Source organism: Gouania willdenowi, chromosome 15 (genome assembly GCF_900634775.1).
Source record: "Gouania willdenowi chromosome 15, fGouWil2.1, whole genome shotgun sequence".
In the NCBI taxonomy this organism is placed as follows: domain Eukaryota; kingdom Metazoa; phylum Chordata; class Actinopteri; order Blenniiformes; family Gobiesocidae; genus Gouania; species Gouania willdenowi.
In genome coordinates this window covers 24,446,894-24,463,163 of record NC_041058.1, presented here as the reverse complement: position 1 = coordinate 24,463,163, position 16,270 = coordinate 24,446,894, and the positions used below count along the sequence as shown (strand labels likewise).

Sequence of the window (16,270 nt, the reverse complement as noted above, 5' to 3'; positions counted from 1 at the left end):
AAATTGGGACTGAGCATTTGTATCATCTTTTCTTTTTGTGTGACATAGTGCAGAGTCCACAATTGGGTTCAATCCAAAGGAATTCAATTTCATTTATTCACTGTTTCAGATGTGCAATTTGGCTTGTTTGTTTATGATACGAAGATGATTTATTTATTTATTTATTTATTTTTTCCCTGGTGTAAATAATATTGTTTTGTTAGGAAAATACTACATTCACAAATGTCATTTGTTTAAATAAGCTTAACTTTACCCACTAGACTGGAGGAATGAGCTTATTAAACCTTTTGCCATTTATTTATCTCTTCTTCATGGCAGAAATGCCTCTAGACTTGTTTCATTTATGAAAAAACTTGTTATTTTTCAATAGTCCAATCTGTTGTTTGATTGCAAATATATTGTTTTGCCCCTTGGTTCATGTATTCTTCTTTTGTTTTGTCTTTCAGCTTTATATATATAATTTATATAATCTATGGAAGCGTAGAGCTGCCACAGGGGGAAATATGTTTTGATCACACTGTATGAACAATATAGTTATATTGTACGTACAAACAATATACTTATATTGATGAACTATATAGTATATTGTACAAACATGATATTATATTGCATGAACATGACCATATATTGTACCAACAATTTAATTATATTGTATGAACAATATCATTATATTGTACAAACGTGATATTATGTTGTTTGTACAATAAAAGTATTACTATAATATAGTATATATTGTTTACTTACTGTTGTACAATATAAGCATGTTGTTTGTACAATATAATATATTGTTCATATATGGTATACAGTGATCCAAAATATATTCTCCTCTGTGGCAGCTCTACGCTTCCGTAATTACCTGGAGAATTATGAAAGATGCCTTTTTGTTCAAAAAATAAAGAAAAAATAATCATAATTTTTCCGCAGATACTCACTACTGCCACCTACAGGCCAAGGTGGTTACTTACACTTCAATACTTTTAGGGATGTACTTGCCACGTACAATATGAATTGGGCCAGTGAAGCTAAAAAAATAACCACATTTTATACCATTAAATATTTTTTAAATACCTTCGTCCCTCGTTAAATAAAACTACATCTTTGTAAGAGGCAATAACTCCGTGTACCGGTCGATCCTTGCACACAAAACAAGCCCACACTGACTCCTCTTCTGTGACGCGTGTTTCCCGCCCTGGCTCGTGCGGAACTAGAGTGACAAAAAAAAAAAAAAAAACCCAGTGTGAAAGAACCAAGTCAACAAAGTAGTGATTTAATTTACGCCGGTTTTCTTTTTCCTATTAGTTGCGTTTCTTTTCGGAGTATTGAAGATGTCTTCTACACATGACTGGATCAACAACCCTCTGGGTGTCGTTAAAGAGATGTTCGGTAAAACAACACAACTTCTGTTCACTGGCAGGTTAACGTGCACGCGAGCTAACTCACTTAGCTATCTGGGCTAATGACGGCATGTGCTTCACATGGATTTTTACCAACAACTAAAACTAAACAAAAACTCTAACCTAATGATGTATGTTTCAGTTCTACGTTGATATTGTTGTGTTATTGTCGTTGTGTGTCCTGCTTCAGGTCCAATTTAACTGTTGTGAACATTTTACAAGTTCTCATTAGAGCAACAAACACAAATATTACTCCAATGTTTTATTTATTGCTAAACAATGTGGGGTGTGGTTATGGAGCTGCCAATTCATGACTTAATGTAGTTTGAACAACTTTTTAGGTATATATATTAGGATGTGTGACAATATCTCGATACGGCGATATATCGCTTTTTTTCCCTTCTTTTTTTGATTTAAGATTTATTTTATTATTCTCAAAACCTTTTCTGCTTTTTCACTAAAATGTGCAGGTAGGTCTTCACATAAATGTTGTCACTGTTTGTTGAAAGAACCATTATTTTTGTTTACTGGAATATTGCATTATACTGGTGTCACTGGGAAGAAAGACCCTCTTTTTTTGTTTACTGAAAGCACTATTGGAGATACTTATTCATTTACATTGGTATGTTGACACTTATTTACAGAAATGTTGCACTACAATAGTGTCACTGTTCATAGGACACTTTTACAATGTATAGCCTGTCAGAGATATAAAATAAAAATTGTATTTTTTCACTAAATCTATTTTTCTTCTTGTTATGTCATAGATTATCGTAGATTGATATCTGACCGATATATTGATAATCGCAGTATTGTCATATCGTGAGATAATCGTTATTGTGAGCTATGTATCGCATGTCGTATAGTGAGGTACCACCTCTCTCTCTCTCTCTCTCTCTCTCTCTCTCTCTCTCTCTCTCTCTCTCTCTCTCTCTCTCTCTCTCTCTCTCTCTCTCTCTCTATATATATATATATATATATATATATATAGTGTTGCTTCTATTTAAACAAACTAAAAATATTCAAACATAAATCACAATTTAAAAATATATATAACAAGACTGAAACAGGCAGAATCAAAATGCTTTTTTATATAATGCAAATTATATAAATACATATACACACATGTACCTTCATTTATATACAACCTTTAACAAATGCCAAAAAACACAAACATAAATCTACTGCTTCACATAATTCTCTAAAATATATTGTGACTTTTTCATTTTGAAATTAAATAATGTATCACTCATTTTTATTTTATTTAACGACTAATCTTGCTTTTGGTAAAATAAACATAAATGGCTGTATTTGCTGCTCTGTAGTGAGAAGTATTTTTTAACACCTTCTGGAAGAGTATTTATTTTTTGCTTTGAACATTATCTGTGTTGTTTTATAATAAACAATATCTTTAAATTTCATAAGTTTTGATTTAACAAATAATAGATGTGTGGTCATAAAATCCTGCTTTTGTTCATAAATCATACGACCTTTTTATTGCAATAAAACAATGTCATTGATTATGGTTTTGTTTTATTGCAAACAAAGGCCGTACTATTGATTTATTCCTATTTTTATTTTATTTATTTTTTTAAATGTCCTTTAAAATATGTCTTATATTTATTTTTCTAATTTTCAACCTCCCTAACACTACATTTAGAACATAGACCCCATTATATTTACATGATAAACCTTTATTTATTTATTCATAACATACACAGTGCACAGGTTTCATTGTTGTAAATACATCACTAACAAATCTCTAAATATTGCTTATTAAGATATTTTTGCAGTAATTTAGAAGAAATATATTACTTTGTTGTGTTTCTTAGTGATGTGTTTCTTTTTTTGCCCATAGTGTTGTGTGTTCTAGTATTTGTCTCATGTATCTTACAGATATGTCCCACAACAATAGTACCTCTGGATGGGAAGAGAAAGTGGTTAAGTTTTTCAAAGAGCAGCTTAAAGAAAAGGACGCTCGTACCGCGGTAATAAAACATTTACTACACGATGGCACAGCCTTTATCTTCAGCCTTTATAAATACTAAAAAACTCTGTTGTGCCCAGGTTCCGTCTCTGAACGACGTCCCTCTGCATTACCTGAAGCCCAACAGCTTGGTGAAGTTCCGTTGTTTCATTCAAGACATGTTTGACCCAGAGTTTTACATGGGAGCCTATGAGACTGTTGACCCATCTTCTAAAGCTAAAGTACGTGTGTCATTGTTCTCCTCTAGTTTGGCTGTTTTGCATTAGTCCATCATTATTAAATGTTTGTCGTTGCATCTGTAGATGATGCAATGTGGGAAGTACAAAGATGTGGCAGAATGCAGTGTGAGTGGTCTTCTGCTAAATTCAAAGTCACCATTCCAGCTTTAAATGATCGAGTAATAGATTGTTCATCTAATCTTTAGGTGGATTTTCATTCATCAAACACTGTGAATGCTGAGAGACAGACTTTCTATTGTGTGCCAGTCCCTGGAGAGAGCCCGTGGGTCAAAGAGATATCCTTTCCTTGGATAGAAGAACCATGAATGTATGGGTTTATCGTAACCGTCAGGAATTCCTTTGTAGTTTTCCTTAACCCCTCTGCACAGGTATGCTTCTGAGAGCCAGGGAAGAGTCGTGCCTTCCACCTCGTATGCACCGAGCAGACAGAAACGAAGCTATGAGGACGATGACGACATGGACACACATCCACAGAAGCAGAGAGAACCAAACAGTGGTAAGCACCGCTGTTTTAGAGGAAACGCTCGACTCAGTTTGAACAAATAGGGCAAGGGAGTTCTCATTGACCCATTTTGTGTGACGTAAATGTATGCACACTAAATTAGGTGCATGCACACGCAGACTCGGTGTAAAACAACCGGAGAACTGCATTGTACTAGCATTGGCACGCGATTGAAACACTTTAGTTTTCGTATAAAAACAACACAACACAATGTCATCGTGTTGCGTTGTTCATAAATAGGAGTACCAACAATCCAGGACTTGAATTTTATGAAGTGTCTATAGTTGCGGCACTTCCTGTGCACATGCTCAGTTCCGTCACTGCCGGACCTTTTCTACATAAGCGTAATGTGCCTGTGTCTGGATGGCCGAGTGGTCTAAGGCGCTTGACTCAAGGGTGTTTTCCTTCCGCTGATGTGGGTTTGAATCTGGTGTCGGGTCGAATCCCACTTCTGACTTATATATTTTTTTTTTCATTTTAACATATTTAACACAGCAACTTCCACCTTTAAAAATAAATATACTCAAAAAAAATAAACATTTTAGGGTATTTCCTGGGTTAGGGATATAATTGGGGCTAAAATAAAACTGACAGAACTATAGCTAGAAGGACACTGGTCCGACAGGGACAGGTGCAGACGCATGTGCACAGGAAGTGCTGGAACTATAGTCAGGTTTGTTTGAAGTCTGGGTCCGGACCAATAGCAACAGCATTCATTGTACAACATACCGGCTGGTTGGCACCCTTTTCAGAAGAATTGACAAGACATAAGGTTGCGTGCTATCAAACAGAGGCTGACAGCTGGCGTATCTGAGACACACACACAGAGAGATAGAGAGCGCTGAAACATTCCAGATAAAGTACAAATCAGCCGGTTTATGATAGAAATAAACAGCTTAAAGTTGTCAAATAACGACATTACGTTTGTTCAGAAGCGATCATGTCAACGTAATTGCTGCTGAGGCGATGGTGCACGGGGAGCGGATGGAGCGCTAACTCAGTCTGGATGATGGTGATTGTCTTTGGTAACAAGGAAAAGAGGACTGCTGTCAGCAATTATCTTGAGTCTCAATCTTTAAAAGCTAAAGACCAAGTCAAAAACCTTGGTGTTCTGATTGACTCAGATCTTACATTCTGCAGTCAGATCAAATCTATCACAAAAACAGCTTCTACCACCTAAAGAACATCTCCAGAGTGAAAGGTTTAATGACTCAGAAATATCAGGAGAAACTGGTCCATGCTTTTATCTCCAGCAGACTGGACTATTGTAATGGTCTTCTGACAGGAATCCCCCAAAAGAGCATCAAATAGCTACAGCTGGTTCAGAACGCTGCAGCTCGGGTCTGAACCAGAACAAAGAGGTCAGAACACATTACTCCAGTTTTAAAGTCTTTACACTGGCTCCCAGTCAGCCTCAGAATAGACTTTAAAGTTCTGCTGCTGGTGTATAAATCTGTGAATGGGTTTGGTCCAGAATACATCAGTGACATGTTAGTCAGGCATGAACCCAGCAGGTCTCTCAGATCTATGGACACAGGTCAGATAGTGGAGACCAGAGCTCATAGTAAACATGATGATGCTGCTTTTAGTTGTTATGCTGCAAAGAAGTGGAACAAACTGCCAGCAGAGCTGAAGTCAGCATCATATGTGAACATTTTTAAATCAAAGTTAATGGCACTATTTTTCTCTACTGCATATGATTGAGAGGGAGAGTTTTGGTCATGTAGTTGATGTAATGTGTTTGTTGATGATTTGAATTGATTTTACTGATGATTTTAAATGTTCTAATTGATTTTAAACAATTGAATGTTTTATCATGTAAAGCACATTGAGTTGCCTTGTGTATGAAATGCGCTATACAAATACATTTGCCTTGCCTTGGATCCAGTAAAAAAAGTGACCATAAAAAGCTGTAAATGGACTGATATGCAAACATGGGACAGTGAGGAGGAGACTTAACGTAGAGATTGAAACTCATCCGTTGAAACTGATCAGAATTACACGGAAATACATGGAAATCGAGAAGAGAGAAACAAAACTTTAAACACTAGTTGTGGAGGGTCTCTGAAAGTCTCTGAAATGTCAGCATCAAATGAGCACATGTTGATATTTTACTTGGTCATTTTTTCACTTCAAATGCTTTCAGAACTTTCAAAGGTGGAGAATCAACTGAGATATTTAGCCTCAGTGTGCTTCAGGTTTTTGTCGTTGGTTCGAAATGCATCTTGGGAAACTTGGAAGTATACTTCAGTGGGAACGGTCACCATCCTAATCATACTTACAGTATATAGTAGACAGTATTAACTAATTGAGTTTATAGTGTATAGTATGGATGTGTGGTTTGGTCATTGAATCTTCTGTTCAGATTGAATTAAGATTGTGGCATCTGTTTAGCCAAAGGCATGCAGACATGGTCATAGTTAGTTGTTCAAGCTTTGGAAAACGATCAATAACAAAGATCACACTAGAGAGACAGAGTTGGATTGTTGCAGTTTACTTTACAAGGAGAGCTGAGGTCTGAACTCTGATGAACTCAGGGAAGAAAAAGCTTTTCTACTGATGCGGGAGTGAGGCACTTCATTCTCTCTCTTTTTGTAGCAGTCGGTCCTCAAAGCCCAGACAATCACCATGGCAACGCAGACTGTAAGCGGCAGGAAACAGAAGCTCCATCCAGTCAGGCAGCATCTGCCTCCCATCTCGACCTCAACTTCCCCCTACCAGGAGAGAAAGGCCCGTCCTGCCTCGTCAAGGTTTCCTCACGTTCATTCTGTGATTGACGTCAGTCAGAATGCTGTGGTGGAGCAGATGCAACATGGTGTGTTTGATGGTCAGGTGTACGAGGACTGGGACAGCTTCAAACTAAACGACATGCTGGAGGTGTACGGGATCCTGTCCGTCAGCCCTGTACTCAGTGTGCTGGCTGATGAGAAGTAAACATCTTACTGTGTTCTACATCTTTCTTCATCCGCCATCATTTTGTATTTATAATCTGCCTCCTTGTCCAGAGAGACCTCCTCCTCCCTCCTGGACCCTACAGACAGTATGGAGACGGCAGCAGAGCAGAGGGTTCACTGCCCCCCAGCCTCACTCGTCCCACGCCTGCACTTGGTCCACTCTCAGCGGCTACTCCACAACAACCCTCTGATGCCTCTGACCGTCATGGAGCAAAACACTGCCTGTAAGAACAAACTCAGGGTTTACATCCTTACTTTCCTTCTGATTCTTGAATAGCAGAATCAAAATTTTAAATCCAGCTCTCGTTTACTATTAGTGAGTGAAAATTTAAAGTTTGGGGGATTCTGCTTCACAATGGTAAACAGATCATAATGTGGGTAAACCATCTTAATGTGGCTGTATCTGCTACTCTGTAATTCCCAAAACATAGTGGCCCTCATTTATCAACCTTGCATGAAAACGGGTGTAATTCTGAGTGTACGAGGACCAACGTGTGATTTATGAAACATTCATATTTGATCAATCCCAGCATACAGTTGATCAGGTGCTGATAAATGCGGCGGCTGAATTTAATCGTTAGCATGTTACGCATTTAAATCTTCCTGGTTCGGAGGCCCCGCCCACTGAGGTCAAACAAACACTGGCAACAAATTAAAGGAAATCCTCACATCTGAGGTGGAGCTAAACAAAGATGTGCTTTTTGACAGTGTGAAAATTGGACTTATAGGTAGGAATGTGTGATATTTTATCATTTATGATTTATCGTCAAAAATATTGTCACCGGTAAGAATATGTCATCCCATGATATAAACGATACATTCCCATGTCGGAGGGCGAGGGCCACCGGCCATTTGTCCCTCAATTTAGCCAAGAATGCCCATAAAAATTTTGTTCCACAGGACAAAACTGCCCTTTTGTTGTCAACTTATTACTCTCTGGAGCGGAGCCCTGTTTTACGGGAGCTCCGCAGCGAAGCCTCTGGGGCTGCGGTGTGCACCACCCCTACTGCCCCCAGCTCTCACACCCACAGTCGTCACGGCTACCTGAAGCTGCCGTGCTGCGATACATCATGGACTGTTACTTGGTCAAGACCAGACAACCATCAACAAAGGGAACTAATCCAAGTTCCTCCGTCAGATCCACTCAAAATTCCACAAACACGGTGACAGAGATTAACCTGTAGCAACGATTATGAACTGGAAACTCAACTAAAGCTAACTATGCTAAGCTAACCCACCGACACACAGACTGGTCTAAGAGCTAATGCTAACCACTCTATATAAGGAATAGACCAAGTAAAAAGAACACGTCTTACTGTCATAAAGCCACAGAGAGCCACCGATTTGTTTATGGTCAGATTTAACACTTGTATGAAAGGATAAAAACTAATATGTCACACGTCGTGTAAAATAAATGTTAGCATAAATACTAATGTCACTTTTCATCCGTCCAAACTTGTGAAATGCAGTATTTGTTAATTATATTTCACGTGTTCACAGACAATGCTAGTCCCATTAGACTAATGTAACTATTGAGATTATTACACCTAAATATACTGAATGATGAAATCATCAGCTTGTTCTGGTTTAATTATAGTAAATCAGAGTTATTTATTAACTATAACTTTATGTAACTCATAAGATGAATGAAACAAGATTCAGCAACAGTAAAAACACTGATGGTGTTGTGCTTTTCATGTGCTTTTTTTTTTTTGGAAAATAATTTCATTTTAAGTGAATTTTGTACAATATAATAGAGTGATCCACATGCACTGATTTTTAATGTGTTGATGTATTCAAATGTATTTGTATTTGTAATGAACCTGTTTACAGAATTGTTTTATTTATTTATAGTTTTTTATTTATAGTGATGTTTATCGTTATCGTGATGAATACCAGAACTTATCGGGATAATTTTTTTTAGTCCATATCGCCCATCCCTACTTATAGGTATAGTTTTGCGCATTTTCCCCTGTCGGCCACCATATAAAAGAGGTCATAGGTGACGTCTGCCCCCCTGTGCGCGCTGCGTACAACTTCACAGCTGAGATCCTGGAGAGTCACACGGAAATGTACTGTTTATATACACATCAGTTGTCTGCACGCTTTAGGCAATAAATAACACATTAAAATACATTTCTTTAATTTAATTTAAAGAAAGCTTTAAAAATGATTAAATGCTGTCCCCTGTATGTGTTATGCCTTAAGCCAACTTTACCTATACTTCATCACATTACTGATGAAGTTTAAGATATGCTTTACATTTTAAAGCATGAATGATACACAGCAGCGGTCCAATACAGAGCAGTAACAGTGCTGCACTCCTGTGTGCGGGCGCACCATTGAACTGCTCCTGCTTGGTTTATTTGCTCGGGTTATACGGTTGCAGATCTTGGTGGTAGTAGAAAATATTCAAACGAGAACACCACTTTTTTGGTGGTTATATTCCACCAAATAATATGGGCTTTTTGGAAATTCTATTTTTTTTTGTTTAATTCGTTTTAATAATCTGATTAGATCTGTTCTGATTGTATGTCTGCTCATGCTTGAATACAGCTGAGGCTTGTTTAATACTTTATTTTTGGCTGAGCTGATCCACAAATCCACACACTCAGGTTTGCGTATACGAGGTCAGACCTGACGTGAGATCTGATCGTAGCGTACGCCCACGTCCGAATTGATAAATATCGAAGCTTCGGTGAATTTGGCCGAACGCACGTCGTACGCTCAGATCTGAACGTACAAACGGTTGATAAATGCCACTGTCTGAGATCCTGAACAAGGCCTTATTCCTTGTGTTTGATCAGCCCATCTTCAAACCCATGTGGGGTCACCTGGAATTAAAATGGGGTCACCTAAAAGAAATAATAATAAAAAAAAAACATTGGTGAAAAACTGTTTAGAAATTATATATTTTTTAAATTTTTTTCATTATTATTTTTTTCAAATGAAAACATCTCACACTCAATAATTACCAAACAATTGTTTTCTATATTTAAACAAATATAAATCTAGTTCAAACAAAATGCAGTAAAAACATATCTGAGCTGGTGCATCTTTGTACGCTAATCCTGGCTACTTTGTGTTTGAAACAGTATTAAAAAAAAAACCTGATCAAAAGCTAATTCTAGAAAAATAAATGTCTCTGGGGTCGAGTGACATTTGGGATATTAAAATGGGGTCACAACCTGAAAAATGTTGGGAACCTCTGTTCTAAGTCTTTACTCTGCCCTTTGTTAGCGTCACATGCCGCCCTCTGACTGTTTGAAACAGCTTATAATAGTTAATCATATGGTAGCCTTTTAAAACTGCTTGGGTGTATTTGTCTTCCTTCCTCAGTTTTATCATCCACCCTGAGTGAGATGGCTGCTGTGAGAGCTGAGCTGCTCACGTATTTTACTCATGTTCTTCTGGGAGACACTCTGGCTGCTGAGTACCTCATCCTGCACCTTATTTCTAACGTGTAAGTCCAATTTAAAATGCTAATGCTGACACATTGATATACAGTAGTCTCAGACAAAGCCAAAGGTCTTTAATGTCACTATGGTTCTTGTAGGTACAACAGGCGGGACGTCCTCCCACTGGGCAAGTTCACCTTAAACCTGAGCGGCTGTCCCACTGTCGGCTCATACACCGAGCGTCTCTATCACATCATCCAACAGCTCGTTCCTTCTGTGAGTTCATTGAACACAGCACAGCTACCGTACTTTTCGGGCTATTAAACGCACCGCTGTATTTGCCGCATTAGCAATTTTCCAAGAAAAATTCTTGTAAAGGCTGCATCGTCACATAGTCCGCACTTTATTGGCTGATGGGAGGGCCCTTCAAACGACTCAGCCAATCAGAAGGCAGGTAGGCGGGCTGCTATAGACTCACGATAGGTTTAATGGAGATTTCCATCTATTTCCTTGTTTTCTGATGAGTTTCAACTTATGAGTTTCAAACTTTCCATCTCTACATGAAATCACCTCCTTACTGCCCCACGTCTGCAGTGGATTCAGACTGAACTATCAGTTCTTACCGTGCACTATATCAGCCTCAGAAATGCGGACGTAATTGCTTCTGAATACAGCAAAAGTGGTGATTTGGGAACTTTATGCTGTTTATTATTTCCTTCTATTCCAAACTGGCTGATTTTTACTTTATCCAGGCTGCTACAGCTCGTTCTCTCTCTCTCGTTCTCTCTCTCTCTCTGTGTCAGTTACATAAGCTGTCAATCTCAAGGCTCAAACATACTCGGGCGGACCCCGCGCACAACAGACTGTCCGCTCTCCTCAGAGCTTACATACTTGGGTGCACCGCCGCATTGTAGTTTCCATTAAAATCCTACATATCCCATGATTCTTGGCACTTCTCTGTAGTCCCTGTACTCCTGGGACGTGTTTTAAAGGTGACGCTACTGTCGTAGTTTGTCTGCCAGTCTCTCTTCTAAGTTCGTGTTCATCTCACCAGGTGTGTTACATTTAATGCGGGTTGATACGATCCCGAGCAGTGTTTTGTGTGACACCAGGTACGCGGAGAAGTCCGCGCGGTCGTAAAATCTGAACTTTGCATTCAATTAGCCTGTCCTGTGGGTGATCACTCCTGAAGAAATTCAACGTGGTAATTTGACAACTTTATGCCATTTATGATTTCCTCCTATTAACAAGTGGTTGATATGTTACATTTTAAACCTTAATCTACTTTTTATATGCACTTTCCACCGTAAATGCATACGTGCGCACCGCTACCCGGTCCAGAAACTTCCATTTATTATCGTTTTTAACGTCTTATTTTAGGCACAGAAAATAAAAACATATTAAACAGATGTATGATTTCTGCTGTCACTCGTTGCCACGCAATTTCTCCACTCTCTCACGCCGTTCGTCCTTTTATTAAAGCTGAGAGCTTTTCCTGCTTTCACTAAACACATGTGCCGACTGACTGAAAAATTCACAGAGTCCCCACTGCATTGGCCGCACCCTCATCTTTAAATAAAAAAATATATAATGTCCTATACGCCACAAAATACGGTACTTGTTTCTCATTGGTTATTCACTGAAAGTCTGTCTCTCCTGCAGTCGTTCTACCTGGGTATGACCCTGCAGAACCTGAACCAGATGAGGTTGGTGCCTAAGAAGGATTACGTGGCTAACCGTCTGGTGAGCGGCGCCCTGCAGGTGCCCAAAAACACATCACTGTTCCTGGATGAGACGCGGCTGGAGCAGGGACAGCTGGACACAGCAGGTGACATAACGAGGGGATGGAACTAAGGAGGAAGAAGATGTTTAGATGATCTCCTGGATCTGTTTATGTGATCTGGATCCGTTTGTTGCTTTAGGTGTGCACAACGTCACAGCTCTGGGGAACCTGATCTCATGGCAGAAGGTTGATTATGACTTTAACTTCCATCAGATGGAATTCCCCTGCAACGTTAACGTGCTGGTCACATCAGAGGGACGCTCGCTACTACCGGTGAGATCAAAAAGGGATGAGGTGCACTGCTACCAGGGTTGGGGTCAATTACAATTATTATTTTCTCACTGAAATCAATTACAATTACTTAAGATTAATCACAAATCATCACAATTAATGAGCCTTTAATAAATAAGCCCATAAAATGTATCTTTCCTCTTGTGCTAGCTTTCTGTTAGCATCTCTTATGATAACAGATATGTCCTAAATCAGCTGTAAGATACTCTAGAAAATATTATCTATCATCTAATTTTGTGTCTTGAATCTTAGTTACCTTGTTAGGCTTCCTAATCAATGAAAATATTGGTATTAATATTTTTGGTGTAGGCGTCTGAGCCTTTTTTCTGTCGGTAGACCCCTAGATTATAAAGAGAAGTGACATGTAAACTTGGTTTATGCAACATATTTGAATCATTACACTACATGTGTAAGACATAAAACTGTAACATGGTTCCCCAGTTTTGCATTTAATTAAATTGTAAATGACAGTTTACAATTAGAAAGTCAATTATCTGATTAATTAACTGAATTACCATTTAATTACGAATACAACGGCAACATATTTTTTCAATTACGCGATTACAATTATAATTGATCCCAACCCTAACACACACACACACACACACGAGGTTATGTTTCCTATGAGGCAGACGTTGGAGGTTGTTTCCAGCCAGTGTGACGCTGCGCTCTCATTGGTCAGCCCACAGCAGCCCTGAGTGTCGCTGTGTTGTGAACAACCTGAGGAATGCGCTCCGTGCTATTCCTGTATGTTGGTCTAACGGGTTGCCATGACGGCAGCTGTGTGCCATGGGAACAATCCAAGGAGAGGCGTCGGGCTCGTCCATCCACTAACAGGCCCCCACAGCTGATAGAGGTTGGATGTTCTCGGCCGTGTTTACACTGGGCAGCTGTTGGATGATGAGCAGCTTCATGATGATCAGCTCACTGAGGCTTCGCCGCCTCCTGATGTGATAATTCATCACCGAAGGCAGAGCAAACTTCTGCATAGCAACACTCTCACCATGAAGCAGTGGTTCCCAAACTTTTCTGTTGCTCTCCCCTGGGAAAAATTAAAAAAAGTCAATATTGCAACAACATTTAAACAAATTGGCTAAAAAGATGTAACCTTCATTGAAAAAGGTATAAATGATATTGTAAAAAAATATTTTTTTAAATTTATTTTTCATGCTTAATGTTCAACATGGTCGTTCTGGGTAGAATCACTGCCAAACAGAAAGGCAACAATGCTTCTTAAGAGCTAAATATATGTACAACTAATAGTAGAGTAACTTTATTGATCCAACAATAATAGAGGCTATATATAAATAGAAATAGAAAAGTATAAGAATAGAAATATATATGCTTATCCTGTACATATTTACAGACAGTGCAAGGAGAGATGCCTGTGTCAAACACATGGCCAAGGGGCCAATTCCAGCCCTTTGGAGCCTCCAATTTAACCCACAGGAGAAAGTAAAAATGACAGAGAAAACATGAATCATTGTGTAAATGAAACTCATCAATATTAGCAGGTGCTCAAAGTTTTCCCAGTGCTTTTATCACATGATTGCAGTCATTTTTTAATGTTAAACTGTTGAAAAAAACTAAAAATTCTGTCAAAATCCTTCAATTTTCCTCAATTACATAACATTCCCTTGATTTATTAGAAATTAGTCACAAATCTAGGATATTTGAAGGTGAAGATCCTGTTGGGACTGATATTTATCACTTATTGCTTAGATATTGTCCATTTCCTACATATTTAGTATTTCATGTACATGTAGAAGTGCAAACTCGGGCACAAAAATAGAATCTGTGGCCCACTTGAGATCAAACTGCTCCGTATTTGGCCCCTGAACTAAAATGAGTTTTACACCCCTGGCTTAGACTTTAGCTATTTGTTTTGTTGTTAATAGGAGAGTAACCTTTTCAAAGTGGATGTTTTTTGTATATCTCCACAGTCTGACTGTCAGATCCACTTACAGCCTCAGATCCCTCCATCCCAAATAGAAGAGTATCTCAGCAGCCTCCATGTGCCTTCAGACTCCTCCTCCCAGGTGAACAAGTTTAGGATCTTCCTTGGCGTGGCTCGGCTCCTGGATTACAGCATCTCTGATGAAGTGACCAAGGTGAGGCCCCTCCTCACTTCCTAACGCTCCCTGTTTACAGGCTGTGCTCCATGTTAGAACTCATCTTTATTGTTTTAAATGTGCTCAGTCAGTTGAAGATGACTTTGTAGATATGAGGAAGGATGACCCACAGAGTGTATCAGCAGAGGACCTCCACAGGATGCTGGTTGTAGCGAGGTAGGACAAGAATGCACTTTGAGATTCCATGTGACTGGATGTTTATCTTTAACCAAATATTGTAGTGACCATACTGTTTCCTCCACAAAATATCTATATTTATGTTAAAGACCAAAAAAGTCTGTTTTATAAACCAGACATTTGGCATGACGGACAAGCAACACATCTGTTAAATGTAACGCCTTTTTCAAGAAGATAACATGACTATAGTGTAAAGGTGTACCATAAAAATAATTTTGTGATATTTCACAGCGTGTATCAATCCAGAAAAATCATGTTTTTAAACAAAAAAAAAACTATCATTTATTTGCGCTAACATATGCGTAGCATGTAAACACCCAGTCACTAGGTATCAGTGAACCATCAGACCTTGTTAAACTACCTCACCACTCAATGCATTGTAGTGCAGAAGTTGTTTGCACTTTATTTTCATCAAACATACTGGGCACTTTTATAGACGTATGTGGTTACTTTTTTTTTTTTTTTTTTTATCAGAATCTGTTGTAGAAGCAAAAGTTACAATTTGACGAACATACTTGTTTTTGATATTTGTCCTTGAATTACAGTTGGTTACATTTACTTGTTCTCGCAAGTTTAAAAAGAATGAAAAAAATTGTATTCCGTACATTTTGTACTTCTAAAGGGGAAATTTGTAATTATTGACATTACGATATATCATATTGTAAAATGCAAATCACTAATCATATTTTCAGATTTATGGCAACGCTGAATTCTGAATAGGATAATATAGCATCACATTAAGGGTCATCAGTGAGAAGTTTGCATTGTTGCTCAAAGGACATTTGTTCCGCATATTGGGATTGTTTTGAAAAAAATATCACAGATTTGTTCAATGCTGTAAAAAATCCCATGTAGTAATTATTAAAAACACACAATCTGAAACCATTACACTGACTCTTTGGGTTGGGGTGGCTAATATTAATGTGATGACTGTCACAGGTTGCTGTCGCTGAGCCTGGGACAGACGACGCTGTGCAGAGACAGCTGGATGAGAGCCAAGCACATTGAGATGCAGCGAAAGACTCGCGTGGAGCAGCAGAAGTGCGTCAACGGAAATGAGCCATGAGCACAAAACAAGACGACTTGTTCCTGTTTAGCACCTAAAACCTGTGTGTTACTGTTTTTGTTCTGCAGCTCAACTTTTGTGTTCACTGAATTATCTTAAGTTAAAGTGAAAAAAAGTAGTTTGTATAAATATTCTCAGAATGTCAGAGCAAGTAATACATTTTCTTTCTTTTTTTTTTTTTTTACATTTGATAAAATATTAAAAAGTTAATGAGGTCTTAATGTGCTTCTTTGATTTATTTTTTATTTTTGCCCCTGTTACTTATACGAGTCAAGACACAAAAAGTAGGAATAAATAGGACACTTTAATATACACTGTTCTCAGTACACTGTGGATTGACAGGAGTC

At 38.4% G+C, this 16,270-nt stretch overlaps 1 protein-coding gene across 2 annotated transcripts; it reads left to right on the top strand.

Moving 5' to 3' along the window:
- The first annotated feature begins 1,222 nt into the window (after positions 1–1,222).
- Positions 1,223–16,144, top strand: mcmbp (minichromosome maintenance complex binding protein). Of its 2 annotated transcripts, none has more exons than XM_028468590.1 (16): positions 1,223–1,383; positions 3,291–3,382; positions 3,462–3,602; positions 3,684–3,725; positions 3,806–3,895; positions 3,987–4,116; positions 6,724–6,872; positions 6,955–7,052; positions 7,128–7,300; positions 10,416–10,539; positions 10,633–10,750; positions 12,137–12,302; positions 12,397–12,530; positions 14,492–14,659; positions 14,748–14,836; positions 15,797–16,144. In XM_028468590.1, the coding sequence occupies exons 1-16, from the start codon at positions 1,326–1,328 to the stop codon at positions 15,921–15,923; spliced, it is 1,899 nt and encodes a 632-aa protein (XP_028324391.1). In that variant the 5' UTR covers positions 1,223–1,325; the 3' UTR covers positions 15,924–16,144. The 2 variants fall into 2 exon arrangements, with proteins under 2 accessions (XP_028324391.1, XP_028324390.1); XM_028468589.1 differs by having other exon boundaries at positions 6,721–6,872.
- The last annotated feature ends 126 nt before the right edge of the window (positions 16,145–16,270 follow it).